The sequence below is a fragment of the Panicum hallii genome, chromosome 4 (genome assembly GCF_002211085.1).
Source record: "Panicum hallii strain FIL2 chromosome 4, PHallii_v3.1, whole genome shotgun sequence".
Taxonomy (NCBI): domain Eukaryota; kingdom Viridiplantae; phylum Streptophyta; class Magnoliopsida; order Poales; family Poaceae; genus Panicum; species Panicum hallii.
Window position 1 is genome coordinate 52,640,960 of NC_038045.1, and position 27,910 is coordinate 52,668,869.

At 43.7% G+C, this 27,910-nt stretch overlaps 4 protein-coding genes across 7 annotated transcripts; 2 read left to right on the top strand and 2 right to left on the bottom strand.

The window, feature by feature from the left end:
* Nucleotides 1–266: 266 nt before the first annotated feature.
* Nucleotides 267–2,246, bottom strand: LOC112889134 (NADH dehydrogenase (ubiquinone) complex I, assembly factor 6). Its single transcript, XM_025955625.1, has 2 exons — nt 2,108–2,246; nt 267–1,515 (listed from the first exon to the last, which is right to left on the bottom strand). Exon 2 carries the CDS (start codon nt 1,475–1,477, stop codon nt 569–571), a length of 909 nt encoding a protein of 302 aa, XP_025811410.1. The 5' UTR covers nt 1,478–1,515; nt 2,108–2,246; the 3' UTR covers nt 267–568.
* A 36-nt stretch (nt 2,247–2,282) lies between these two features.
* LOC112889131 lies at nt 2,283–7,592 on the top strand. The gene is made up of 15 exons (XM_025955622.1): nt 2,283–2,742; nt 2,823–3,077; nt 3,201–3,380; nt 3,464–3,599; nt 4,093–4,427; nt 4,831–4,960; nt 5,428–5,556; nt 5,745–5,789; nt 5,940–6,019; nt 6,114–6,210; nt 6,280–6,369; nt 6,461–6,514; nt 6,591–6,656; nt 6,744–6,909; nt 6,996–7,592. The coding sequence occupies exons 1-15, from the start codon at nt 2,354–2,356 to the stop codon at nt 6,998–7,000; spliced, it is 2,157 nt and encodes a 718-aa protein (XP_025811407.1). The 5' UTR covers nt 2,283–2,353; the 3' UTR covers nt 7,001–7,592.
* Nucleotides 7,593–9,018: 1,426 nt separating this feature from the next.
* On the top strand, nt 9,019–12,683 carry LOC112889132 (probable methyltransferase PMT17). 2 transcript variants are annotated; one of them, XM_025955623.1, is made up of 6 exons: nt 9,019–9,176; nt 9,999–10,663; nt 10,770–10,980; nt 11,080–11,377; nt 11,470–11,937; nt 12,117–12,683. In XM_025955623.1, the coding sequence occupies exons 2-6, from the start codon at nt 10,004–10,006 to the stop codon at nt 12,340–12,342; spliced, it is 1,863 nt and encodes a 620-aa protein (XP_025811408.1). In that variant the 5' UTR covers nt 9,019–9,176; nt 9,999–10,003; the 3' UTR covers nt 12,343–12,683. The 2 variants fall into 2 exon arrangements, with proteins under 2 accessions (XP_025811408.1, XP_025811409.1); XM_025955624.1 differs by lacking the exon at nt 9,019–9,176 and having other exon boundaries at nt 10,004–10,663; nt 12,117–12,353; nt 12,454–12,603.
* On the bottom strand, nt 12,633–19,075 carry LOC112889130 (membrane protein of ER body-like protein). 3 transcript variants are annotated; one of them, XM_025955620.1, is made up of 10 exons: nt 18,564–19,075; nt 17,054–17,203; nt 16,057–16,725; nt 15,427–15,588; nt 14,773–14,982; nt 14,246–14,359; nt 14,094–14,177; nt 13,573–13,809; nt 13,396–13,457; nt 12,633–13,296 (listed from the first exon to the last, which is right to left on the bottom strand). In XM_025955620.1, the coding sequence occupies exons 1-10, from the start codon at nt 18,808–18,810 to the stop codon at nt 12,823–12,825; spliced, it is 2,409 nt and encodes an 802-aa protein (XP_025811405.1). In that variant the 5' UTR covers nt 18,811–19,075; the 3' UTR covers nt 12,633–12,822. The 3 variants fall into 3 exon arrangements, with proteins under 3 accessions (XP_025811405.1, XP_025811404.1, XP_025811406.1); XM_025955619.1 differs by having other exon boundaries at nt 14,773–15,039; nt 18,564–19,071; XM_025955621.1 differs by lacking the exon at nt 17,054–17,203 and having other exon boundaries at nt 14,773–15,039; nt 18,564–19,066.
* Between the last annotated feature and the right edge of the window lie 8,835 nt (nt 19,076–27,910).

A 27,910-nucleotide genomic window follows, 5' to 3' on the forward strand; every position in this document is an offset into this window, starting at 1 on the left:
GGACGGCGCGATCACATCACAGACGGAGTGCCTCTGCTCCTGTGTGCTGCTAAGCCGGCGGCGGCCGACTCCACTCCTCCTGGAGCCTCAATCGATTGGGAAAATCACAAACTGTATTCCGTAACGTTCAAGCAAGCCTTGCAGAGCATAATAATCAATTAGCAAGGCTAGAGGGCCATAACATAAAATAAATGTCAAGGATACATGTAATGTGAAAGGAGCCCAGAAGCACAACGGATCCTCAGTACCAGTAGTACACAATAAAATAAATGTCAAGGATACATGTAATGTGAAAGGAGCCCAGAAGCACAACGGATCCTCAGTACCAGTAGTACACAACACAGATTCATCTGCTTCATGTAAAACGGTACTGAAAACAACATAAACTTCTCAACAGTGTGTGGGAGATTGTACAGCAAGCTAAAAAATATGCTCAAAGCCGACCAGTTGGAGCAATTAGCAGACACTGCTCATCTTCTTCAATCTTACAGCAAAACCATGAGGGCAGCTTTGCTACAAGGAACAACAACAACCAGCAGTTCGCTCCAAAGAACAACGGTGACCGGATTCAGTACTTGTTTCGCCACGAGTACCAGTTAAGCTTCAGCTGATACCACAGGGGAGAGACTCCGTGCACTCCCCTCGACACCCGCGAATCAAAGACATTGAACTCACATCTCCGCAGGGAATCTAGGAGGACCTGGGCTGGCAAGGCCGGAAGGAGCACTGGGATTGCCTCTCTTGGCACAGATGAGGCCAGCTCGCGCGCCTTGTGCAGGTGAGCTTCAGCAACAGATGCAACCTTGAAAACTGCATCAGGCAACCTCTCGTCCATCCTGACCTCCGACCGGCCACCCTCCCGTGTAAGCAGGCCGCACTCCTCGGCAATATTAGCTGGGATATACGGTATCACCCCTTGCTTATTTACATGGTGAGGCAGTGCCTTGAGCAGTAACAAGAGACCACTGGCTTTGCCGATGTGCGAGGCGGCGTGATCAGCGACAGTGGACTGTATACCACCAGCCTGCAGCGTCATGTAAAGGATGGTGGACTGGGTGTCTTCAGCATACCTCTCCAACTCAGCACTTGTCTCAGGAATGGCACCCTCATCACGGTTTGCGTCGTTTATCCTTGCCTCCACGGACCTCTTGAGCCAATGCTTGCTAACCTTGTGCTCCGAAACAACCAAAGAGAGTGCCTGGGCGACGGGGTGCTCAACCAGCTTGTTGGCAAAGACCTTGTCAACCACGTCCTTCCACCAGAGAAGGCGCATGAGGCCAGTCTTAGGGTCCGACACAACGTCCATGGCTTTTGCTGTCTCGACGTTGAAGGCCCTAAAGGTGAATGCAGCCTTGCGCATGGCTGGGGGCAGGTGGAGAAGGCACAGATAGTGGTGGTAGTCATAGCTGCGGACTTGCCTAACGCAGTATGAGAGAGCTGCTTGTATGCTACTGCTTGCTGCAGGTGTGGCGCTCATGAATCCTGTATCAGGTGTGACTAAGGTCCTGCAGGACACTGAAGAGGAAAATGCACACAGTTAGATGCAGTATAGAACAGCTGAACATAACAAGGTGTGGTAAGTTACTGACAAAGGAAATTAACAGGTAACATGAGTTTTGACCCAAGGAAAGAAATTTCTGATCCAGTTTAAGGGGTTACTATTAAATGCCTGAATTTCCGAATTTGCACCCAAATCAAACATGGCATGCCCACAGGTAATTTGCAATTGATTTGAAGCTGAATAACATACGTTGCAACATACATAGAGGGCGTACAGAACAATTTGACATACATACTCGGTGGACAGATATATGACAACAGAGATGGACAAACCAGCTGCAGTTCTAGAGAAGGATATCCTGGCTGAATCAGTGGTGACCTAGCATAGTCTGGGCGGAGATTGAGGAGGACGGATTACCGCCTGGTAGCAGGCACGCATGGGGAGTAGGGCCGAGGAGAGGGAGAGGGAGAGCGCAGGGCGGGGAGGAGAAGGGGGCCGGAGGCGCAAGGATCCGTACGGCCTAGGGTAGGGATCCGCAAAGCCGATGAGCAGCACTCTATCAGCAGGGCAGAGCAAGGGACGGAGGGACCGGAGGGAGAAGCGTACCGGTGCGTCGCCGGAGACGGCGGTCGGGCGGCGGCGGCGGCGAGATGTGGTATGGGTCTGTTGGGCGGCGGAGTCCATCTCAATCAATTTGCTTTTGTTGTTAAGTGGGCCGGCCCACAATGCCCTGCCCAAAAGGAAGGAATTCAAAAGGGAGTTTCGACCAGCCACTTGGGCTCTTGCCGGGCGTTATCCGACAGTGAGCCGCAGCCACCACTCGACTCCAGCTCGCCGCCGGCCGCCGCAGCGATGCCCCTCCTGCGCGCCCGCCCGCCCGCCGCCGTGCCGCTCTCCTTCTCCACGGCCGCCTGCTACAGTTTCCCCCTGCCCTCCTCCTCCTCCTCCTGCTGCACGGCCGCGCGCTGCTCCGTCGGCTCCTCCGCCAAGCTCTCCGCCGTCCAGTTCGAGCCCCTCCGCTCCGACTCCGATCCTTGGGGCGCGGACCAAGGCGTGGCCACCACTGAAGACGGCGAGCAACAATTCAACAAGGATGGGCCGGAGAGGGATCGGAAGGGCATCCCCGGCATCCACGTGCCGCGCCAGCGCTACATCGCCGTCCCCAAGGCAGCCCTCCTCGACGCGGTCCTCTCCCAATTCCCCTCCGAAGCCGACGCCGCAGACTTTAAGCGCTGCGCCAGGTGCTCTGAGATGCTTATGGTGGCTGCAGACACAACAGATCCCAAGCAATCATCAATCTCCCTGTGCTTGTGCTGTGCAGATGCTTGGACGCCATCCTTCACGCCGAGCACAAAGGGATGCTCGAGGAGATGCGCACCTCTTACATGCTCACGCAGCGCCACCAGGAGGACGACGACGATCAGACGGACAGCTCCGACGCCCAAGCCATCGTCAACGGCAAAACCTCCTCTGGCTTTTTCGGTATCACCCAAGAGGACGGGACATTATTCCTTACCAGAAGCCTCGGCTTGAGAACTCTGCTCGGATTAACCCCAGAACCTGGTTCCAAGACCAGGTAATAGCAAGAAATGGAATTGAATATATAGATAGTCTAGTTGGTTGTATAACACAGTATTTTGTTCGTGTGCCTAATGATCGATTGCTTGCTTGTGTGCCTGGGGTGTTTGGGAAAAAAAAGAGCTGCTTTTGCAACTCAGTTCCAGCGCTCCTTCATGAATCTTCTACGCAATGCTCAGTTCGAAGAACTCTCTGCACAAGATTTGCTCTTGACATACGCCCTAAACACTGACTACCTCTTGACCTTGCCGATTTATGTTGACTGGAAAAAGGCAGCTGAATCCAATGCAATAATATTCAGGTGATCCTTCTCTTCTTCCCTCCTGCCTGATGCACAGGCACAAAGCAAGTTGTCGTGGTAAAACTTGTTATCGACTATTTCAGGCGTGGGTATGCCACTGAGAGGCAGAAAGGGCTCCTATTAGTTGAGAAACTCGATTACCTGCAATCAAAACTCTTGCAGAATATATTCTTCAGCCTCTCCAAACCCTTGAAAAAGCCAGGGAAATGGCTTAACGAGGTCAGTCAATCTTTCTGTCCAGACATGCGTGTGCGCTCATGATCATCAATATGTATTCTTGTCGACCTTCCATGCAATTAACCTTAACTCCTAGTAGCTAGAGTACTGTAGTACACCTACACAGAGTTGTAAGTGATGGTTCCAATGCTAAAATAACATATATCCTGGATCATCTACAAATGGTGTTATAGCAGTTTAAGAGCTGAGGTATTGTTGCACACTATACTACATGTACTTTTGGTTCTTTGTACAATGGAATGAAAAACATATTCAGTATTATTCCTATGCACACTTACATTATTGCAAACTGAGCCAAGCAGCTATTGGAACCATCCGGAATAATTTGAGTGCTGCAGTTCTCACAGCGTCTAGGCAACATGTTATGTTCAATTTCCGGAACTCTTATGGATTGTGGGACGCTAAAGCTGTCAATGTGTTTGCGGGTACCTGCGAATTTTTGGCTAATTGTATGTGATTATTTAGTTCATGGCAGGCTTTGAAAAGATCAACAGGGAACCAGGGATTTCAGATCTGGATCGATAAATTAAGAGACTGGCTTAAAGAGCAAACCTACGCAGATAATTCACTGTTGTTGATAGAAAACTCTTCATGGGACAAGCTTAGTTCTGATCAGTTACCCAATGATGATGTTCCTATTTGGATCGCTGCACAAAGGGCGGTGTCTCGTTACGAAGGAATTCTATCACCTGTTGGTCCTCGTGGTAGATTGTTAAGGAGACTGCTTACATGGACTGGCTTAATACCTTCTCTGCCTGAAGCAACGATAAAAACTGATGATGAAACTAAACATCTTGAAGGGCATGTGAGGTTAGACCCCAAGAAGATGTGTCTTTCTCTTCACTTTAGGGACGCTATATCATGTCTCGGTAATAGTAGTAGTTTGTGCAAATTAATGCAGCCCAGGTGTACATGAGAATCTGATGACCAAGCTCTTATTAAAACTTCCACATTTCTGAAGCTAGGTCACACACACTCTCTTGTTCATTTGCACACATCCTTCCAGGCCACAACAGATGTTGTTGTTATCCTTTAATTGTTTCTTTCTGTAAATGTGGAAAAATTTTGCTACAACAAACAATGAAATTATCCCCCAAAAAAAATATATTAAAATGGAGATTTGCTTGTTAATTTCGTGTCTTGTGTTATCCTATAGCTTGACCGTTGATTTTTCCTGTCTCAATAATAAAGTATATTCCAACTTTCCCTTCAGGCCAAATTTTCTACCAAGAATTACCCTTGCAAATATATGGGAACCTGCAAGCAGAGAATCTTGCAACAACAATTTTTGGGAGATAGTGAAAGTTTCTTTTCGTATCTTATTTGGGAGGTCCACTCTTCAGGTATGTGGGAAGTGAATTTCAGGTCACTCATTTTTTACTGATATGGTTGCTGTCACGAAGAAGGCAGAGTGGTTTCTGTGTTAGTTCAATAACTCTTTGATCAAATACTTACATCACATACAAGAGAAAAAACAGGTATACACTAAGAACACACATGTGGCCATGAAGTGCCTTGGACATCAAAACAAAAGCTAAAAATGCATTTTAAATACGACACAGGATGGACACAACTATTGTCCCAATAATCCGACATGCTACTATCATGGTGGACACAGGTGGGGGCATGTATCGCTGAGGCATCGATGCCAAGCAAATAAGGGATTGAATAATTTTGCAATGGCAAATAAGGAACTGACCTTCATTCAAATGATTTGTCTACTGTTCTGTTTGTACTTGGGTGTCATTAAACCACAACAATATTACCTTACACAAGATTTGCAAAGAAGATGCTAACTTTTCTTTGACAGGAACCAGCATTCCAAGAGTTGATCCTATTATATACCGATGAAAAATCTCAAAGTGAAAAGAAGGATAAATCTGAGATGCTGCCGCTACAACTTAAAATTTATGAGAAGATTCCGATCCCAGATCTGCCAGTAAGTGCATGAGCCTCTGATATCTGGACAGTTAGAATGCATATTAACTATCGTGGCTAATAGAATGAGAAAATTGGCCAGAAACTCTTAGTTATTTTAGTACTGATATGGCTTTCAAAAGCCTGCACACAGTTCACCACATTGGCAAGTGGCGACATAGTAACTATCATGCTAAAATTTGTCTGCAGGTGGTTTTTCCCCACAAGAAGTTGTCCTTCCGCATCCTAGATACAGTAATTCTCTATGGAACTTATCTTTTTATTATCATTCCCCGTTGTCCATGTAAACACTTATAAATTCTACAAATGCAGGAGTATAATTTGTTACTATTTCCTTTTCCTCCACTTCGGTTTGTTAATAGCTTTTTTCTTTTTTTAATACAGGTAAGGCTGGACATAGCTACTGTAATAGGTTTGTTGGCATACGTTGTCAACTACAAATTTGAGAGTTTGGCCTCATCTCCGTAAGTATGTGATTTGTATCAGTAGCTGATGGAACCACTTCTTTAATTAAGAAAATAATGTATGTTATTTTTTTCCTTTTCCATGGTAATGCAGGTCAGCTTTTCTCCTTGATATAGTCGCTATTAGTGCACTACTGATACTTGTGTTCCGTGTAGCACTAGGCTACAAACAGACTCGGGACAGATACCAGGTAAATAATTTACTTTTCTTTTTCTATTTTACAACACGATCCTTTAGTTAACTGTATATCTTTTTCCAGCTTCTGGTGAATAAGACGTTGTATGAGAAGACATTAGCAAGTGGGTTTGGTTCAGTTTACTTTCTTCTGGATGCTTCTGAGCAACAACAGGTTAGATTCATCCTGAGCAGGCAAAGCATAATTTGCAATCTTCAGGTTTGTTTGAGGGAAACAATCCCATTAAATGATTGGTTTTATGCAGTATAAAGAAGCACTCTTGGCGTATGCTATGTTGCTGTGCAGAAAGAAGTATCAGGTAGTGCATGCTTTGCGCTTGGTACCTTGACTCATATCCATCGTGTTACTGACTAGTCTTAACTTTTCCTATGCAGGTGTCATCGCGTGCAAGCATCAGAGATACCTGCGAGCAATTCATGTACGAGAAATTCAAGGCGAAGGTGAAAAATAGTATTTTTCTTGTACCCTCTTGTTTTTCATGATATGTATAGATGATGATGGATTGAGGTTTTTTATTTAACTTGTAGATTGAGATGCCGATTGACAAGGCTATGGAGACGCTTGTGCGGTTGGGCTTGGTGATCGAGCTTCCAACGAATGGTGGGTCGAGCGTGGTTGGTGTTCCATGTTCAGAAGCATATGAGATCCTGAGAAGCCGGTGGGATAGCTTGTTGGAACACAGGACAGAGCAAGGTGAGTGGGCGTTGCATTGCTATGATGGCTTGCTTATAGGAGTCTTGGACTGCCTTATGTCTGCAATTATCTGTGTTTTTGTGCAGCCTGATGAAATAGACCTGCTGTGAATCCTATCGTTGGAATGGAGCGGGGATGGATGGATCACAGTGTTGTCCAACATTGCAGTACACTGGATATGGGAGCTGCTGTGAGTGCGTGGTTGACATGGCGGCGACCTGAGGCAAAGACCTTGCATTTGATGGAGCCCTCTTGAATCAACTACAGTCACTGGTTGTTGTACATAATACATGGCTGGCTATTCGCGTGGAGCAGATGCCCAAATTTGGACTGGGGTTTGGGGCATCAGAAAAGAGAGAGACCTGCTGATGGAGAGGAGAGATGGCAGTTGCAACTGAAGCAGTAAATAGAAGAGGTATATATGAATATGATGGTTGTTGCAGCGGTGATTAGATGCTGTTAGTAGGGATGTGCTAGTAGGATTAATCATATGGTCAGCGTTTTTTTTCCCCTGTGGACAAGTGATCGTTTACTTCATGGATGTAGTGCTGGTGATCCATCTCATCTGGGCCTGGTTGGGCCCTGGGAATCGATCGAGAGGATACTAGCAAGTCCTAAATGGATAAACCTTCTGCTAAAAAAAAACTGAATGGATAAACCTCACCCTAAAAAAAGGGATAAACCTCTGGTCCAATGCAGTTGTAACGAAATTCGTCAAATTGGTAAGCTCGGTAACTCCTTTTTGTGCGCGAGTCGTTGTATAAATATAACAGCAACGCGTGTGCACACTAGTACGCACTAGCTAGGATCGCCTCGCTGGTAGGAGGAAGCCATCTAGGTTAATTGTTCTTCTCGCCTCTCTTCCTACCTTGCTAGTTGTGTTTTTTTGGTGTGTCTCATCTAGGGTTCTCATATCTCATCTCTCTGGTTCTTTTTTAAAAACTGTGTGAGGAGCATGATACAAGTGTACTAGTATCAATCAATCGAGCAAGAAGGCAGGTTACCCTTTGCTTATGACACGAGTCTCATGGCATTGGAGTCGTTGTGCTGCTCGGACATCGACACTCTTGGTTCTCTTTCTCTTCGATCGAGCTTACCTGTTAACTTGATCGACCGGGACCAAGTGGACATGCATATCTCTGATTATTTTTTTTTTTTGGTCTTTTCTGAAAGCTACTACCTTGCTAGTTGTGTTTTTTTTGGTCTATCTCCCCCCTTCTTTTCTCAATGCAACTCCCTCCATCTCTTCATGTCAGCTGTGACTATCTATCTGCAATGGTTACTTCATTTGATGATTAATCAGTTTCCACAACCTAGCATATATATAGCGGCCTTTTGCTTTTCTTGTACTGCTGGTAATTTATTTCTTTTTTTATGAAATAGCCTCACTTTTGTGGGCCTCACTTGTGAGGGAGGAAAATGGTAATAAACGACAGTGTAAGGTTGAACAAAAGATTGGATCTGTCGTCACCTAATAGTGCGTTCAAGTCACTGTTATATACAATTCAGAACTTGTTAATCTTAGAAACAATTGAAATACTACTTTTTAGAAACTGTGATGCTTGAATTTAACAAGTTCTCGTTTACAAGAAAGAAGTGTTTTTGAATTTTAACAACTATAATATATATAACTTCTGTTCAAATACAAAAAAATGTTCATCAAACTTACAAATTATCTTCATGATGAGATGCTAAAAGTTTTGCTCAGATTCAAACGCTCTTTGCTAGGATTTTTGAATGTTTTACTATTTGATTTAAACATCTACTAATAACTCCAATGTTTAACCATAGGAAAAGAAAAGGGGTTGTTAGTTGTTTTTTTTTTAAGAAATCACAGTTCAAACAGAACACATAAAAGATCTGGAGGCATGGTGTTACAAAGGAGAGTAATTAAGGCCATGTAATGTACCACCATTATTCTATTTAGAGATGAGTATTTTTAGTACTAATTCGTACGAGAAGTATTAGTACTTACTAGGGTTATTATATTTGGGCCCACTGAACATTTTTCTCCGAATATATTCATGAGTCTGATGAGATGGACGGCTCCGATAGATCGCTGGATGACGTCGAGTGGGCGACCACCACTACCTGCCTCTTCCTTTTCCCTTTTGCCACCTCTCCTGTCTCCTCTGTCTTTCCCATCCCATCCCTTGCGCTCGCTCTCAGTCTGCTCCGGCGGCGGCGACTGCTCGGGGGGTTGGGGATCCTTCCGCGCCTCCAAATCTCTGCTGCCTGCGGGTTCACTCCATATCCTAACAGTCGAGGTAGGGGTTTCATGCTCCAATTTTCTTAATTCCTACCCTTTTTCCTTCACTCTCTATCGAAAACTGCCATTCCATAACCTGTTTTCCTATTACACCCGCCGTACTCATCGGCCGTTCGAGAATAGTATGAGATCATCGGCTTACATACATGAGATTTTTATCCCCTCCAGCTCCTTGAAAAATGGGGAAGGATATTTTTTTCCTTGTTTATCGAAATATGATTTTTTTTACCCTCCGTCGGTTGTTGCAATGTTGGGGGCCGAATGAGCGAGTTCAGGAGAGAGATAGAGAGAAACCTTTCATTTCTCTTTTCCTCTGGTTGGGCTTTCCACACATCCACTGCCCAAACTGTGAGGATTTTGTACCTGCTCTCCGCTCTGTAATGCCACCCACCCCTTCCTTTCCTTTCTCTCAGCAGGGCTGTTAACCTGCTCACTTTGCCTGCAAAACGGCAGACTTTCTTACTCCAGCCCTGCTCACTTCATGCCTGTGATCATTACATACATGCGCGCTCAAGGACTACACGGCTTCGCTTTTGCTTTCCATCTGCTCTGCAATTTAGTTGCACATGTTATTATTTTACAAAGGCTGTAAGACAGGGATGATGAGGGCGGCACTGCCTTTCTTTACTATCTGCTGCTCTTTACTATCTGCTGCTGCCACTGTCCTTCAGGAATGACGCACTGAACTTCTTATGTACTGTTATGGTTGCCAGATCGTCCCTTTTAGAGCCCAGCTATAACCTTAGTTTTGCCGTCGTCTAAGGGTTTAGCTTTCCTCTCCAAGCACTTGACTTATTTAGCACCTCTTCATCTCTCGCAGCTCTAATGGCAAAAGAACAGGATGGATCACCCAAGCTCCGCCACCCGGAATTCCAAAGGATGCGTGTAACACTCACCATAGGCATCATTGGGCTCTGTGTCACATCATACATTCTTGGGGCTTGGCAAGGCACCTCCAACAGCATCAAGCCATCCTTCATAAGCACTAAAACTCGGTGTGATAATCTGGCGCGATCCTCTGATGCTCACCTGGATTTCCAAGCCCACCACCAGGTCAGCTTCAACAAATCGTCGCTTGCGCCAGAGAAATTCCCACCTTGCCAGCTCAAGTACAGCGAGTATACCCCCTGCCAGGACCCGAGGAGGGCAAGGAAGTTCCCAAAGAATATGATGCAGTACAGGGAGAGGCACTGCCCTAAGAAAGAGGACATGCTCCGCTGCTTAATTCCTGCACCTCCAGGCTATAAGAATCCCTTCGAGTGGCCGAAAAGTCGGGACTATGCTTGGTACAATAACATTCCTCATCGGGAACTCAGTATTGAGAAGGCAGTTCAGAATTGGATTCAAGTTGAGGGAGATCTGCTTAGATTCCCTGGAGGTGGCACCATGTTTCCACATGGTGCTGATGCTTATATTGACGACATAAATGCTCTTATACCATTGAACGATGGCAACATCCGAACTGCACTTGATACTGGATGTGGGGTGAGTGACCTGAACCATTTTTCTGTGATATTGTGTGTGTTATTATTCTATAGAACTAGAAAGAGTTTCCAGAATTTGGAGGTGCTATATCCTTGCTGTTGTACAGGTTGCAAGTTGGGGTGCCTATCTTATGAAGAGGAACATCATCACCATGTCATTTGCACCAAGGGATTCACACGAGGCACAGGTGCAGTTTGCATTGGAGCGTGGGGTGCCAGCCATGATCGGAGTGATTGGGACTGAGAGAATCCCATATCCCGCTAGAGCGTTTGACATGGCGCACTGCTCTAGATGTTTGATCCCATGGAATAAGCTTGGTAAAGTCTTGTTGTTTCATTATGTGTATGGCTTACAGTAACTACATTACATTGAACACAAATTGATTGAGTCTAACCCCACATGATGGATCTCAACAGACGGTATCTATCTGATTGAAGTAGACAGAGTTCTTAGACCAGGGGGCTACTGGATCCTCTCTGGGCCTCCAATCCATTGGAAAAGGCACTTTAAGGGGTGGGAGAGGACAGAAGAAGACCTGAAGCAAGAGCAAGATGAGATCGAGGACTTAGCGAAACGTCTGTGCTGGAAGAAGGTTGTAGAGAAAGATGATCTTGCTATATGGCAGAAACCTATCAATCATATTGAATGTGTTGATAGTAGGAAGGTCTATGACGCTCCGCAGATTTGTAAGGGCAATGATGTGGATTCTGCTTGGTAAGATTTCTTTTGTTTTACACTTTTACTCTCTTCATGTAAAGTGTTTACTCTATTGGTTGCAGCAGCTCATCCTGATCTGAACAATTTAGGTACAAGAAGATGGAAACTTGCATATCTCCTCTTCCAGATGTGAAGAGTGAAGATGAAGTTGCTGGTGGAGCTCTTGAGCAATGGCCAAAAAGAGCATCGGCTGTTCCCCCAAGAATTACCCGAGGTTCAGTTCCAGGCCTTACTCCTGAGAAGTTCCAAGAAGATAGCAAGTTATGGTCAGAGAGAGTGGATCACTACAAGAAATTGATTCCACCACTGGGTAAAAGACGATACAGGAATGTGATGGACATGAATGCAGGGATGGGGGGTCTTGCAGCTGCACTGATGAAGTACCCTCTTTGGGTGATGAATGTCGTGCCTTCAGGTTCTCCTCATGACACCCTTGGTGTTATTTATGAGCGAGGGTTTATTGGCACGTACCAGGACTGGTGCGAGGCTTTCTCAACGTATCCGAGGACATATGACCTCATCCATGCTGATAACATTTTCAGCAGCTATCAGGATAGGTAATGAAATAACTAGTTTTCGCTCTAGACATTTTTTTTCCTGCATTCACTTCACTGAAGATCTGTGGTTTTCTTTACAGTACAGACTAATAGGTTTCTTTGCTTTTTCTGCTAGTATTTGGGTCATAATGTGTAAAACATCCAGCTTAAGCAAGTAGTTATTAATGGACTTGTTGCAGGTGTGACATAACATACATCCTCCTGGAGATGGACCGTATTCTAAGACCTGAAGGGACTGTGATCATCAGGGACACGGTTGAGGTGCTGGGAAAGGTACAAGCTATTACCGAAGGCATGAGGTGGAAGAGCCAAATCATGGATCATGAATCCGGTCCGTTCCACCCTGATAAGATCCTAGTGGCAGTCAAGACTTACTGGACTGGAAAGCCCGCTCAGAAGCAATAGCTGCAGCCTAGGTACTGTTCTTCATCAGCAAAATTGTAGACATGACTTGCCTGGTACCACCAGTCCACCATTACGCTTTCGGTTGAGTCTTCATTGCCAGTTTTCTCTTAGTTTCAGGATATCTGTATATAGGAGGCAATGTGAGGTATGTAGTTGGGATAGGTGTCGAACATCTTCATTAGCTGCCTTCAATGTTTGTAACACTTTGCACTGATGTATAAGATGATGTTTACTTATATTTTGATGTGCTATTGCATCCAATAAGCTGATGCTGATGTGACAAAAGGATATTGTAACTGATAATATGTTCCTGTCAAAAGTAGGATAACAGGGTTTTGGTAGACAAAGCTCATTGATAAAGATTATACAGTGGCCCAGTGCTGCTAATTAAAACTCAGTGAATCAAAGCGAGTGTTGTCATACAGATGTGCGCCGGGACAATTTTATAGACCATCAAAACAAAGGAACTCCAGTCTAGGCTCAGTACGAAGCCCAGGTGGCTGCGTCTGCACCCGTTGCTTGAGGAAATAACAGACTTGGAGGAGCAAGAGCTGATGCACCGCCCTGATCAATGAGACCAAAGTGTGCCAGGAGCCTTGTGATGAGCACGCCTGCGACGTACGACAGCCCAGAACTGCTGAATCCGATGGACAGGTAGTACAGGAGGGTTGTGATGTATGTCCTGCGTCTCTTGACATGTGCCTTCGCAATCGCGAGCAACCCAATGCACATGAGAGATGCAGCAGCGACCGCCATCATCTTGTTCTCCCTGTTGTCGCTCATCCTGAATGACAGTCCATAGATGACTGGTGGTAGCAGCCCGAAGAGGATGTATGACAGTATGGCTACCACCATGTGAAGCTGGTACTTTCTTCGCCTTCCAAGCTCCAACCAGTAGTGTCCCACTTGCTCACTGCTTTCTGCCACATCTCCTGTGTTTCGCAGATCAGCAATCTGTTTGCAACAAGGGAAACTTGAATTTGTCAGATGTGGGTCACATGGTGACCGCAAAGAGGATGCGTTAAATTCAATCCAGCCAAGAGAAGATGTTACATTGTGGTAAATTACGGGAAGCCCTCCAATAAGGTTTGCTATGCCCAAGATGAATATATCCACTGCAAATGAATAACATGATTACATCAACACCAGCGGAACTAAGCCAGAAACAGTTTTGACTTGAGTTTCAAAGTAGCTCAGCAATACAATGCAAGAACCAAGAAAGAAACTTACGAGTCTTGGCACCACTTGCTGCTGCTGCTGATACAACCGAGAGGCTCGTGATTGATTCAACAAGGCCACCATACACTATGGCTTTCAGTATGTCCCATTCATCCCTTTGATCTGATGGTGCAGGGCGAACTGGTGTCTCCGATACGGTAGCCTCAGGGACTGGCACTACTACATGAGGCGACTGACTTGGTTGAGGAATAACTGGAGTTGGTTTCTCACCTGTCAGGTTGTTGACTCCTGCAGGATGACATGCCATCATCGTTTACAATATAAACAAAACAATCCCAAATGACATATAAACATAGGGAGAAAATATCGCACTACTTCAGGATGAAATGCTCTTCAAGGTTAGCTGACTCACCGATGTGCTCCATGTTAATTTAGGTTGTTTAGACAGGCTAAGTAATATTTGGAGGTGACAAACAATGCTCAAATATTTTATTTTATTCATATGAGCAGTATTTGTAAAAGGAACCTCAAAATAGTGTGAACGAGATATCTGACAACCAAATGCACTATACCTGGCAAAAATTTTGCTGGGACTTTAAGTTCAGGATTGAAAAATGAGTTCTTCCCAGGGGCTCCTGTTGTGTTTCCTTGAATATCTGTAAGAAAACAAATTGGCAATGTAAGCATGCACATTACTTAGTTCATACAAATTCATCAGACCTACCTTGTTTGTGAACGCCATTAATCATATCATCAGCAGGTTTTGAGGGAGGAATCTGTTCTTGGTGTGCTCTGCCTCGCTGCTCAGTTACCACATGTCCTGTCTGTGTGAATAATCCTGCATAAGAGTTTGATACATATCTGTTACTCTTTTGCACCACTCTGATGCTAGCCGATTTAACTAGTCCTAAACAAACCGTAATTCTGCAACTAACCTGGGTAGATGATCGATGATTCTAAGTTTCCTGATCTATCCTCTGGTTGTTTTCTAATAGAAAATATAAAGGGCGCAAGTCATAAGGTCCATGTAACATTGTTATATCTTATTATTCTATCTTCTGTTTCGGTAGCATTATGACACTACTGTTATTTATCAAGGACAAAAAAAAAATTAATGTTTCCATAGTTTGCAAGTAGAAATTTTTGCTAGCTTTACTGGCACATCACAGTAAAATTGTGCTATGTGAACCCAAAAATATCATTATTGCATGGCTATGTGCCCTTGATGGCATATTCTATAGAGAAACAAACCTGTCTCGCTCTGCGAAGATGATGATGTGTGAACTGCTACGGATGAAGATGCGGTTCCATGGGATTCACTGAACGGTTGTTTAATTTCTTCTTCATACTTTCCAGTGGTGGTTTGGACTGTAGAAGATGATCCAGCTACTAAAGGTTTCTTCACTTGTTCTGCTTCACCAACTGTAGAATGACTTTGAGAAGATGATGCGCTGTCTTGAACTGAAATTGTATTGTCGGTACTCTGTGAGCCACTTAACAGTGGCTCCTTCTGTGGATCTGTAACGTGTTTGTTGATCATAACATTAACAGGTACTTGCTACCCTTCAGACTAAGTGCTCATCAATAAGATAGTTTAGTATGTAACAATGTCATTGGTCGAGAAACTATTATAGTTTAGTATGTAACAATGTCATTGGTCAAGAAACTTTCATAACACCAAAAGTAACTAGCCAATGCTATAATTTGTTCATGAACTTCTGATAGCAAAATAGCAGAAGAAGAAAAAAAAACACACTTATAAGAGGAACATTGTTACTATAATAATGCCTGGGCATGTTTAAAGCATGGCAGAGTCAACTATGGTTCAATTGCTAATCAACCTGGATTATGTACTACAGAGAAGCTACCAGAAAAACTCTCTGAAGTGGAATATACATTACATACCAGCATCAGTTGATTTCTTTGGACTATCTACTGTCTGGAAGCAAGAAAGAAGCCAACTTCCACAATGTTCAGACGTCCCTTGTGAAACAGCAGGATCTTGAACCTGGACTTGTTGGTTTGCATCTCTCCATTCAAATATACGGAATATATTAAAACGACAACCTGTTGATAACACATGAGTTAAGCCGGTTCATTTGGAATAAGATTTTCTAGCGACACTAGTGTAAGCACAGGTACATGGATTTATGATTATTCATTCTTAAAACTAAACTAGAAATTTATCTGTATTAATGCTATCTATGCCAGTTCTCCAAAAAGAAAGTTATCTATGTCGGGATCAATCATGCAGCACTTCCAGTTTTACTTTTGCAGTAAAATGTGACCATGTTCGTTAACCCATGTTCTTAACATATCTCAGACTACATAAGAAATAATTTTCAGATATATTAGTCATAGATCTACAGTCCTAAGTTCAAATGCACTGGTGCTAATTTAGTTTAACTGAAAGCATGCTTTCCTGGGGGAAAAAAAGACTACAAAGTGTAGAAGTTCAGTTGTAAATAATAACTCAGGTTTTTTTAGTTCAGAGGATGAACACACAATAATGCATGGAGACAAGTTTTAAGATACCTGTTGGAATGAAGAAAGTGAAGCATGATAAACATCTAAATACTTCAGGTGATTCTTGATCATGGCTTTCAACTGGAGTTTGGTCTGAAACAATGGCAGAAGGTTCTTCAAGCTGTGGTCTTTTTGGTGGTTCCTCACGCTTTGCTTGTCTTGCTGTTCTCTTCCTCTTTTTAAGGATCACCCTTCGGGTTATGCACGATTTGCAGTTGGGACAATAGAGGTCATGAGTCTCTTGTTCATCAAGGATTTTCTCAAGATCATACTCTTCAATGTTCACTTTATCTTTGGTGCCATTTTCATCCTTCTCAACTTCAATTTCACGAACTTCAGTTGTACTTGTGCTGCCATTGGAAATGTCAAGAACACCGCTCCAGTTTGGCAAGACGTTTTTGCTCTCGCCTATTGCTGCTATCAGTTTGAGCGGCTGTGCTTCTCCCACTGCAGCAGTCATGGTTTCAGCACCCCTAGAGATTTCATGCACACCATTAGAATGTGACCCATTTTCCAACTTGCCATTGCTTGAAATGTGGTTAGTTTCTTGATCATTGACGTTTTCCTCTTCCTCAATCCCTTTGCCTTCTGCAATCGAAGTTTCATTTGAGCTTTCCTTTTGGCCGTCAACTTGCACCACTTCCGTAACTTCGTCTTCTTCAGTAGCATGATCAGAAACTGAAACCAAAAGTAGAGTAGGGACATCAGTAGTAGTTCTAACATTGTGAAGCTACTTTTTTTTTCCTTTTGCCATATATAAGAGTATGCTTTGTGCAGTAAGAACCGTAGGAAATGATGAGAAGAAAGTGCAAAGAAATGAAGCCAGACAGACAAAGCAGAAGTAGCTAAATGCAATTAGAAAGAATACGAAACGGAAGCCTCTCATTAATTATTTAGTACTGAATGAATGTTTGCCTAGATTTCTTCTCATTATTTTCTTGAGTGAGAAAGGAAATTTGAGGAGCTGATCGCTATGACCCTATGTTTGTGAATACTTAAGACTAACCTTTGTTTGGTGAATAGTAAAATGGTTCACTCTGAACTAACGATTCAAGATTCCTCGCAATTTGGCAATATCCTTGATGATTGCGGATATGATCTGTGCACGGACCACTCAAGTGGTGCGTCCAATCGCAGTGCCGGCATTTCCATAGACCTTCAGTCAAGAAATAGAAAGGTAACTTTTCGGATCCACTTAGAAAGTCTAAGCCTGTGTACCCGTGACTAGAAGAATTTCGCTGTGGATGTATTCACATGCAGTAGCAAATAATTTCTATGGGGTGGGTCCGTATTTGGTAAACAGAAGAGGGGAGGATGGCTTTCCTGAAATCACAAGGTTCTGGTGCAACTGAAAAGATATTTTACATGCACTCCAGGAGTTATTCAGCATATTTGAGGTTCATGACAGATAGTCTTAATTATTATGAATACTAAAGGCAATTGTGCCTGTTGTTAAACACACATATATACTAGTAAGAAGTACAGTTATGATGAATAGTCTTATTCCAGAAGATTGGAAGAGAAAGTAGTATTATTAGAGACCAAGAAATAAAGCAAGAGTCTCGTACAGTACATATTACACCTTAGAATGCCAGTTTGGACTCGTGGGCTAACGAAAAAGTTGAACTTTACAGGTAAGAATAGGAACGGCGACAGACAAACCTTGAGTGTCCCTGTAAAGAGACATACTACAAGCTAGTTCCTTTGCAAAGAAGACGAACAGCACCCAGGGATGGAAAGGAAGTGGTTCCCAAGACAGCAATTACTTGCAGGAATTCATGGTCTGATTTCCAAGCGTATAAATAAGAGAGGGCGGACATGACCGGGAATCGAAATTTTGCAAAAGAATAAAGGTGGCTCCAAATGAGTCGTGAACCATATAGAGTTTGTTTGCTAGCAGTTGTGAGCGAGGAGAGGAAAGGGACCCGACCCAGGAAGACAGAAAAAACCAAATAAATCAGCAAGATTCTGCAGTGTTTGCGACATCTTTTGTCATGCCTTGGTCCCTACATACAAAGCCTGGGCTCCTGTATTATCTGTTCTGTGCCAGCTAATTAAGAAGAGTGGCATGGCATTGGCATGCAGTTGTGGTAAAAAGGGATTGCATTGAGGCGCCCACATGTTGTTTTGTGATGCTTGAGGGCACCCCACAAAAGTACTAGTGTTGGGTAGTAACTAATTAATAGCCAGAATGGGGACAAGATAAGGAGCAGAAATAATGCAGACACGGCACAGGCAGGCCAGGAACAGGAGTTTCACTCTCTATATATGGTCCAATCGAAAGAAAACAAGTAATGCTAGTACTAGCTAGAAGGAAAAAAAAAAAAGACATTGAATTTGAGGCTACAAGAAGAAGAGAAGTATGCAAATGAAGTATCCCGTTCAGTGAGGGATTAAAGAAGAAGAAGAGTAAGCAGGCAATGGAAGAAATCAAAACAAAACTCCAGCTTGGATTGACTGACTGACTGTAAGTGCGAGAGGAGATGAAAGAAATGAATGAAGACGGTAGGTATTACCTTTGGCTGGATCGAAGAAGACGCTCTTGTCCTCCTCCTCTGCTGCTGCTGCCGCCGCCGCCGCCTTGAGGAGCTCCTCCACCACCACCACATCGCCTACGTTGTCCCCAGCATAGGCAGGGCCAGCCATCTTCTTCTTCATTTCCCTTGTCCGGAGGCCCCCGGCGGCGGCGGCGGCTTCCTCTGCTTCGTCGTCCATGGCCGGCTGCTGCTGCACGCCCTCCCACGGCTTCTCCACCTCCATCATCGTCTTGCTCCCCGGGCCTGGCCTGACGGGGTCAGCAGGCAAGTAGATGAGGGGTGGATTGGGATGGAACAAGACAGGCAGTCCCCTCTTTTATACTAGCAAGCAAGCAGCGATTAGCAGCAGACCATGACCGGGGAGGCGGGGAAAGAGGAGTTAGTTGTTAATTAATGGTGATTATGAGGTGGGCTGGGACCCGCGTCACCCAGTGGCCTAGTAGCCTGCTGGAGACGAATCAATCAATGGAGATTTATTGGAGAGGAATTAATGCATGTTTGGTATGCAGAAAGACGAGCAAGACCAAGATGGATGCGCCGCGCCGCAGGGGAAAGGGAAAGCAGGAAAGGGAACGAAGCATGCAAACGTTAACCACGTGAGGACTGAGGAGGAGACAGACAGACATGGCTGCTACTGCGCGTCCCTTCCCTTGGCCCTTGGGAGGAGGAGGAAGTACACTCACACGATCACACCGGAGCTTTTGGGCCCACCCCACCACCCCTGCACCTGCAGGCTGCAGTAGCAGCAGTTCACACACTGGACTTCTGTTTGGTCCATCCATCTGCTTCTATTGTTCGTCTATTAATATTATTATTATCCTCCTCCATCGGAAGTATATATATGAATAAGAGAATATTATAGGTTTTTTGTTTCACACATTATACTAGCACGCAGATAATTCTTTTTTAAAAAAGAAGAAGCACGTAGATAATATTGATGATAATGATATATAATGCAAATTGGTGGTTTAGGTGCAAATCCAACCCTTTTTAGTTTAATTTTTTGTGCTACTTCTTTAAAATGACATCCAATTTTAAAAAACTAACACAGATATTTAAACTAAAAAGGTAGGTTGGAGGTGTCCTAAGGGTCACCGTATTACCTAGTAGCTAGGATATTATATATATATAGAATATAATTAAAAAGTAGTCTTGAAGGCTCAGGTGGTGTGGTGTGATTCACGCTTGCATGCGCTGCAATCAATTCCAAACCACCACCAACTTTATGCAGCATATATACATGCTACTGTGGTAATTCTGCTCCCTCCGTTTTAAAAATATAGGTCGTTTTAGCAAATCTATATGCGTAGTTTTTGCTATGCATCTACGTATACATACATAGCAAAATCTATGAATCTAAATTTACCAAAACGATCTACAATTTAGAACAGATGGAGTAGTTGATTTGGTTTTATATGTGTGTATATACATATATATCTTCAAAAATCAAAGTTAGACTTTGACCCGGCCGGCCGGGTGTCTCTTTTTAATTGTTGATAATAATGGATGATGCGTACACGTAGTACGTAGCTCTGTATAGTATTCACAATGACAGCTAGCACGAGGACATCAAAGACTAACTAGGATATCGCGCTCGTATCCTGTTATATACTTCTTTTTTCCAAAAAATAAAATAAAATAAAATTTAGAAGGACTGACGGACACCGTACAACAAAGGCATGCTCCTCTGGCAGCATATATGCATGTTCTCATGTTGCAACAGCTACAGCTAGCAACATGTGAATATCTATTAACAGCAGACCTCGAGCAAGGCAAGGCAAGCTAGGAATAACATTATATATACGACTACTATTTTAAATAGTAACTAAAGTCGTACTGATTATTTTTTTTTTGAACGTGTACATATCATGCATGTACCCCGGTACTAATTAATACTAATACGTACAATACAACAAAGTCCAGCTACTCTCTCCATTTTTATTTACACATCGTATTAGATTTGTATTAAATTAAACTTAGCTAACTTTGACTAAATCTATAGAAAACTATAGCAACAACTATACTACAAACATATGCACGATCAATATATACTTTATGGTGGATTTAATGAAATAAATTTGGTATTATAAATATTATTATTATTATTCTATAAATTTAATCAAAGTTGATCAAATTTGATTTAGAACAAATCTAATACGATATGCAAATAATGTTGCATTGATGAATAGCAATAATAATATATACTATAATACAACGTACCTTATCGTGAAAAGAAAGGACCGGGCATCTGTGGTTTAAGGTATTGCGTACTCCTATACAATAAAAAGATGTTTGGAGCAACCGGTCGTTGTCGCAACAGCTAGAATGCACACAGTAGTAGTTGAGGCCACGTTAGATTAATTAATTGTTTATGGGTGCGCGTGGCTCGTAAGCGGGACTGGCATGGTTTCAATAGTATTTAATATGATAGCATAGTTTCCATAGTATTTAATATGATGTTATATAGAATATTTTGCTAATTTGGCAATATGATTAAAGAGAAAAGAGAGAAAAAGACTATAAAACTGGATCTCAGGCAAGAAATAATTTTTTATATAAAAATCAAAGTCTAAGAAACTACATGAAACCCATTGGGATGGATATCACAGGTACCAAGATAGAATTAAAGAGTGGAAAGAAAGAAAATTGGTAAAGAGAGGAGAAAGGTCATTGGAGGAATTTATTTTATAACTACAATTATAAATTATGCATTGAGAACTATAATTTTTTAAATAGTGTCTATGATATAGTATGTCATAGACACTGCTGCTTAGTTTTTTGGTTGGAACTACGCTAACAATGTTTATTTATTAGATCCTTTGTGATCTCGATCCATCTCGTTCAACCTAGACGCATACGACTTGCTCGCCTGGCAATAATAATGGTATATCGTGTCATAATTATATATCATCATTGAAACAAAAGAATCTAATCCAAAGATATCAACTAATACTTTTGTTCATCCATATTTTGTTGCTTGTTACTTCCCTCTATTTTAAATTATAGACCATTTTAGCTTTTTAAATATATAATATTTACTACATATCTAGATATATACATATGCATAATAAAATCTATATATTTAGAAAAATTAAAATAATATATAATTTAGAAAGGATAGAGTAATATATAAATTTTCCTTTAAATTTCTCAATCAAGGGTACCGTGTACCCACTTCATGCATACTTTATGTGTACGCATCATCACTTGTGGTACGGATGTTAATTATATTTTCTACATGAGTTTGTTGATAAAAATTATGTTTTTCTTTCTCAAGTTAATGAAGGTACACATCGATCACTTTAAAATTTTTTGGGTTTATATGCCCAAAAATATTTTCTGCATGTGTATACAAAGAATTTTTTTGGGTTTTTCTGCATGGGTTTATATTTTCTGCGTAGTTCTTTATTTTTCCTATATTTCTCTGATCCCTTAGGCTATTCCCAATGGGAAGTTTCATGGGATTTTATTTTCATTAGTTAGTATACCACGTAGAATTTCTTGATGACATGGCATCAAATTTAAAAATAGAGAGAAGAAATCAGTTTCATCTAGATGAAACTATATGTACACGGATACCAATTCTTATTGAGCCATAAAATTAAATGCTATTTGGAGTTTATAAAACTACACTATAAAATTATGCATTGTAGAGGTAGTTTCAAACACCATTTCATTTCTTTGTTGCTTAGCCGATATCTTCCACTAAACCACTTGAAGAGCAAAGGTTTTGCACCTTGAGGAGTGAGCTAAATATTTTGGATTCTCGTAACTTAGTTTGAGATCATACACATGTTTGATTGCTACAGAGTAACTTTCAAGAAAATTTGACTCTTTTATTGCTTACTTGAGACTATTGTTCCCATTGTTGATTGTTGGCTAGTCTCAAGCTAAGTGAGCCTCTCACATCACGAGATATCTCTATCAAAATTCAATCCTATCCTTCTCTAAAAATTCTGCTCGGGATGAGCCGGATACTCCGGACATATGTCCGGATACTCCGGATGGTAAAACCATCCCATATATACCGTGGAGGGGGTTGGTTAAAACGTTTCACTCATTCATTTTCACTGCCGCCGCCTCCCTCTTCCTCTCCTCTTCCTCCCTCTCGCCCAAGGGGCGATTTCCACCATCCAAGCGCATAAAACTTGCAAATCGTTGACGGAAGAGCATTCTCCCCTCCGGAAACTCTGGGGAAAAGCATTGGATTTGAAGTTTCCCGTGTGTTCAACTCTATTAAGGTATTCAAACTTCAAATCGCCCGATTTCTCAATGTAGTTGATGAAATTGGATATCCTTTATGGTATTATCTTCACTCATATCTAACAACTCGTACCCTAAATTTCACTCAAATTCCATGGTAGAATCTTTCGATTTCTTGAGCCTAGGGTTTGAAAATCGATGCCCGGAGACTTCGGATACTTTGTCCGGATACTCCGGACAGTGTGACCGGAGTATCCGGACACATATCCGGACTCTCCGGATTTTAAGAATTCCAGCCAGTACGTTTCTCCTCTATTGTTTCTAGATTAATCCTAATCAGTCAATCCTATGTCTAGGCTATGGGAAGAGACCATACAAATGCTCCTACAGAGCAGCGATGGCAAAAACATCGTCATGATCCTCAACATCAAGTGGAAGAGGACTCCCCTCCGAGCCCTCCTCCAAGGGAGCTTCGACCTAACCGTAGCCCCGGCAAGGAACCTGCTAGCAGCAGCCAAGCTCCATCTCGTGCAGCTCGTCAGGCTCCTTACATGATGCCAAGCATGGCTGTGCCTCCTCCTTCCCGGGCAAATCCATCAAGAAGGGGAATTGCTTGGGAAATCTGCCCTCGCACACCTCCACGTCTTCAAATCGAGTATCAAGAAGATCAACGCCAATATCCCAGATGCCCGAAGCTCACCCGTTCTCAAATTCTGCCCGGGTTTGCGGTTGAAATGGGAAGAAACTACTTCAAGCAAACCGTGGCATTGACCAGTGCACGCAAGGAAGACATGTATAAATATGAGAAGGTAGAAAATTTGGAAAGACAATTTTGGTGTCAGTTGCATCAGGATTTCTACTCCTCTGTCGTCATGCGCAAGGGCAAGGCTCCAATAGTCCCTTGCAAGTATGTCGATTGGGCATATTTTGAGAAGCTCAACGATCCATTCTTTAATCAAGCCATTGCAAAGTGTAAGGAATTCGGACTTTATGACATCATGGGTTTTAGGTACGATTGGAATGAGGAGATCCTTGCTCAATTTCACTCCTCTCTATTTTATTTTGCAAGGAAGATTGCTTTCTTTTAGACAACCGAGGGAGTGAAGTATGGGGTGGATTACATGACCTTCTCTAGGCTTCTTGGACTTGGCTCAGAGGATGAGAAGAGAGATCCCATTCATGTGAAAAATCAATTGAAGCCAAATCAGCTACCGGCCCTCTTCTACAATCCGATTCTAGCCGAAGCCGGTAACGCAAGCACCCTTCAACCCTTCTATTACACAATGAATCAGTTCTTTCGTGCCACCATTGATGCTAAGGATGGAGATGCTACAGCACTAAGATACTTTGCTTGCAACCTTCTTGCTCGTGTCATGCCCGGTGGGAGACCCTTCTCAATTATGGATTTCATTTGGAATGAGTTAAGGAGGATGATGAATGACCCCCAGAAATTTCTACCATCGGCTCCATATCTCATGTACATAATCGAGAGGGTCACCAAGGTCACTTTTTCTAAGGACTGCAAGCATGCAGCACTTCACCTTCGTCCTCGGTCCGGTGATGCACCACACGCACCTCCTCTTCATGCCGGTGCTACAAGGAATTCGAGATTTGATCCCGCTCCATCTCATTCCGGTGTATCTTCTTCCTCTCGCCATGGTCATCATGATTCTTTCATCAAGCGGGCACTCAAGAGCATCTTTAGCATGTGCAAGACCGCTACTCATGAGATCAATGAAAACCGCCATGACATTATTGAGATCAAGGGCCACTTAGGACTTCCGGCGGATCCCTACCATGAGTTGCCAGAGTTTGATGACCCCTTTGCCGAGTGGGATGCCGCGGATGAGGCTATTGTTGCCGCTGCTCATGCCCCTCTTCCTCGCCCACGTCCACGCGCCCGTGCCCCTACTCGTTCTCATCGCTCTCCTCCTCGTGGCCAAGAGATCTTTGATGAAGAAGAAGAGACCGAGGAAGAAGAACCTCACAACTACCGTGAGATCCCCGACTCAGATGAGGATGAAGACACATCAGATGACGGCGCCCAAGATGATGATGAGTAGACCATTTTGCTCTTTTTCATTCCCTTTTTGGCACTTGATGACAAAGGAGGAGTGAAGATGATCATTTATGTACCTTTGGGCTTGTATTATCATATTGAACTTGTATCGTATTTGAAAACTTGTAATGTGTGCTACTCTATGTTCAAAACTGTTTGTTTGTCATATTTGAAACTGTTCTAAGAGTTAAATGATAGCGTGATGTCTTTCTGTGCGGTCCGGATACTCCGGGTAATTATCCGGATACTCCGGGAATACTGTCCGGAGTCTCCGGACATATACGTGGAGTCTCCGGAGTTCTTGCAGCCAACACAAATTCTCCTTGAGTGCATAACCTATCATTTGCATCACACATTATTTTAGCACACATCTGCTCACCCCACTGTAAAATGTATAAAGAGTTTTTCATATTTTCTTCATAATGTGCCAACTTTGACTTTTAAGAAGTCAATTTAAAATTCAAATTCATGGCATACATTAAGAGGGAGCTCTTTATATGCTTAACCTTACTTCTTTATGATTTTTAAATGAAATACATGTGGGTTGTCATCAATCATCAAAAAAGGGGAGATTGAAAGATATCTAGGCCTCTGTCGGAGGAATTCTCCAGCCGGGTGGCGGAAAGGACCCGCCAAATCCTAGTTAAGGATGGGTTTGGAGGAGACTTAGGAGCGCTCGATCGGTGGACCGATGAACGCAGGAAGGACACGAAGATTTAGAGTGGTTCGGGCCGCCGGAGCGTAATACCCTACGTCCACTTTGGTGTTGTATTGGCTGCGTGAGCCTGAATGGAAAGTAGCATAAGCTTGTGTGTGTGCAACCTGGAACTTGGGACTTTTCTAACAAGTGCACTCTCCCTTTTATAATCCAAGGGGAGCGCTTACATTGTGCCGGACCCCGACAGGTGGGTCCAGCCTACAGGAGCTGCACTACGAGAGATATGGAGGTCATCTCCTCGAGCTCCTCTTCGTAGTCCTCTCGATCGAGAAGTTGATGTGCGTATCTACAGCCAGGATATGGCCGCGTACAGCCTTGTCTTGTACAGTGTCCGGCGTCAGCGTTACCCAACAGTGAAGCCGTGCTGTCACTGTTGGGATGGGACCTTCGGTCAGAGGGCGAGACTGAGCTGTCCCGTGGTGCGCGTACTGTTACCGCGCACGCCTTGGCTCGCCTATTACAGGCCATCATCACGCGCGCAGCGCCGTGACGGGACTGCACACAGTCCGCGTACTGTGCGCGGTGATACGACGCGCCGTCTTGGAAACAGACGGGCTTACCGTGGTGTCAGCATACCTGCCCCATGTGCCAGTGGCAGGCCGCTCATTTTGACTTGGGCGCGCCCGGCCCAGCCACCGCATTAAATGCTAGTAGGTGGAGAGGTGACCCGCAAAGGGCCTCCAGCCGCAGGTACGCGGAAGGGCCAGCCCCGGCCCCTCTGCAGGACGGCACGTGGCGGCACCGGACCCCTTCCCGGGGGATGGGGGGTCCGGGCCCCCGAGGCCGATCGGAGCGGGCTGGCCTGTGATGGACCGGCCACCACACGCGGCGGTCCCGGACCTCCCTGGAGAGACCGGGTCCGCGAAGGCTCCCCGAAAGCTCCCCAGCCTTCCTGGGGACGTGGAGGCCCCGGACTTGTAATAGCACGGGGAGGGTCCGGGGACCACGGTCCCACCTGTCAGGCCCGGGCCATGTGCCACGTCCCCCAGAAGGTGAAAGGGAGATTACCGATGGTGAGGCGCCAAGCCCTGGACACCCTAGCAGGGGATACCCCTATCTATATGTACCGACAGCCTCTTAGTGGGTTTTGGTGGAAGATGACAAAGCACATGTATATCTAATCATGTTGTCAAGCATGTGTGCAGGGGCTAAGAATGATGAAGCAAAGCGTATTAAAAAACATGACCCCTCAAAAAAAGAGAAATGAAAAACGGTGTTTCAAATTTACTTGAAGAATTAGATTTTATTTTGAAATTGAGTATAGGAACACCGTACTATCAAGAGGGACTTTGATCCACAATTGTTGATGTGGTAGTTGTGCTCAAGAGAACCTTCAAAAGCCATGAGAATCAAACCTACCACTAAAAAACAGCCTTCCTGTACAAATCCATATTTATCCGGACTGTCCGGTTCATCCGGAGTATCTGGACAGTCATCCGGAGTCTCCGGATAACTGTTACTCATCCGAAGTTTATCTGGGACCGGAGTCTCCGGATCCCTATGTCCGGAGTATCCGGACATATATCCGGAGTATCCGGATACCCTTCTCCCAACGGCTAGTTTTCTGTGAGTGGGGGTATAAATACCCCCTATACCCTTTCATTTCTCCCTCTCTTGCTCATTTTGAACCAGAACACGCCAGCAAGCAAAAGGAGAGCTCTCTCACTTCCTCTCTTCCATTCTTGAGTGATTTTCTTAGGGGAATCAAGTAAGATAGTTGCAAGAGCAAAGATTCGTGCTAGTAAGCTTCCATTCCATCTCTTGAGCACAACATCCTTAGCCGGTGGATTCAAGTTTATTACTCTTGGAGCTTCAAGCTCCTAGACGGCTAGGCGTCGCTTGTGAGTGTTCAAGCAAGTTGTGAGCACCACAAGAAGTTTGTAATCTTCATTCCTCACGGAGGAACCCATAGTAAGTATCCTCGGGTTTGAGCGTTGGTCTCACCCTTGGAAGAGGAGCATAGGGGTTCTTGAGCACCGTCTCTTGAATCCTTCCTCAACGGAGACGTAGCTCCTTTGGGAGTGAACTTTGGAAAACAAACTCTGTCTCCTTCTTGTGCTTCTTACTGGTTTTATTAGATATTTGCTTGTGAGACTAGTCTTCTAGGGTTTGATGTCGATCTACATTTATATTAGTCTCTAGAGCAAGACAACTGTTTAGAAACACTTCTAAGGTTCTACTAGCTTGCCTAAATTTAATCGATCTAAATTGCAGCATCAATATCTTGTTAGTACATACATTGTTTCATACCCGGACTCTCTAGATAATATTTCGGGAAACTCCGGACACAAAACCCGGAATATCCGGACATATATCCGGAGTATCCGGTCATCTGTGTTAATTACA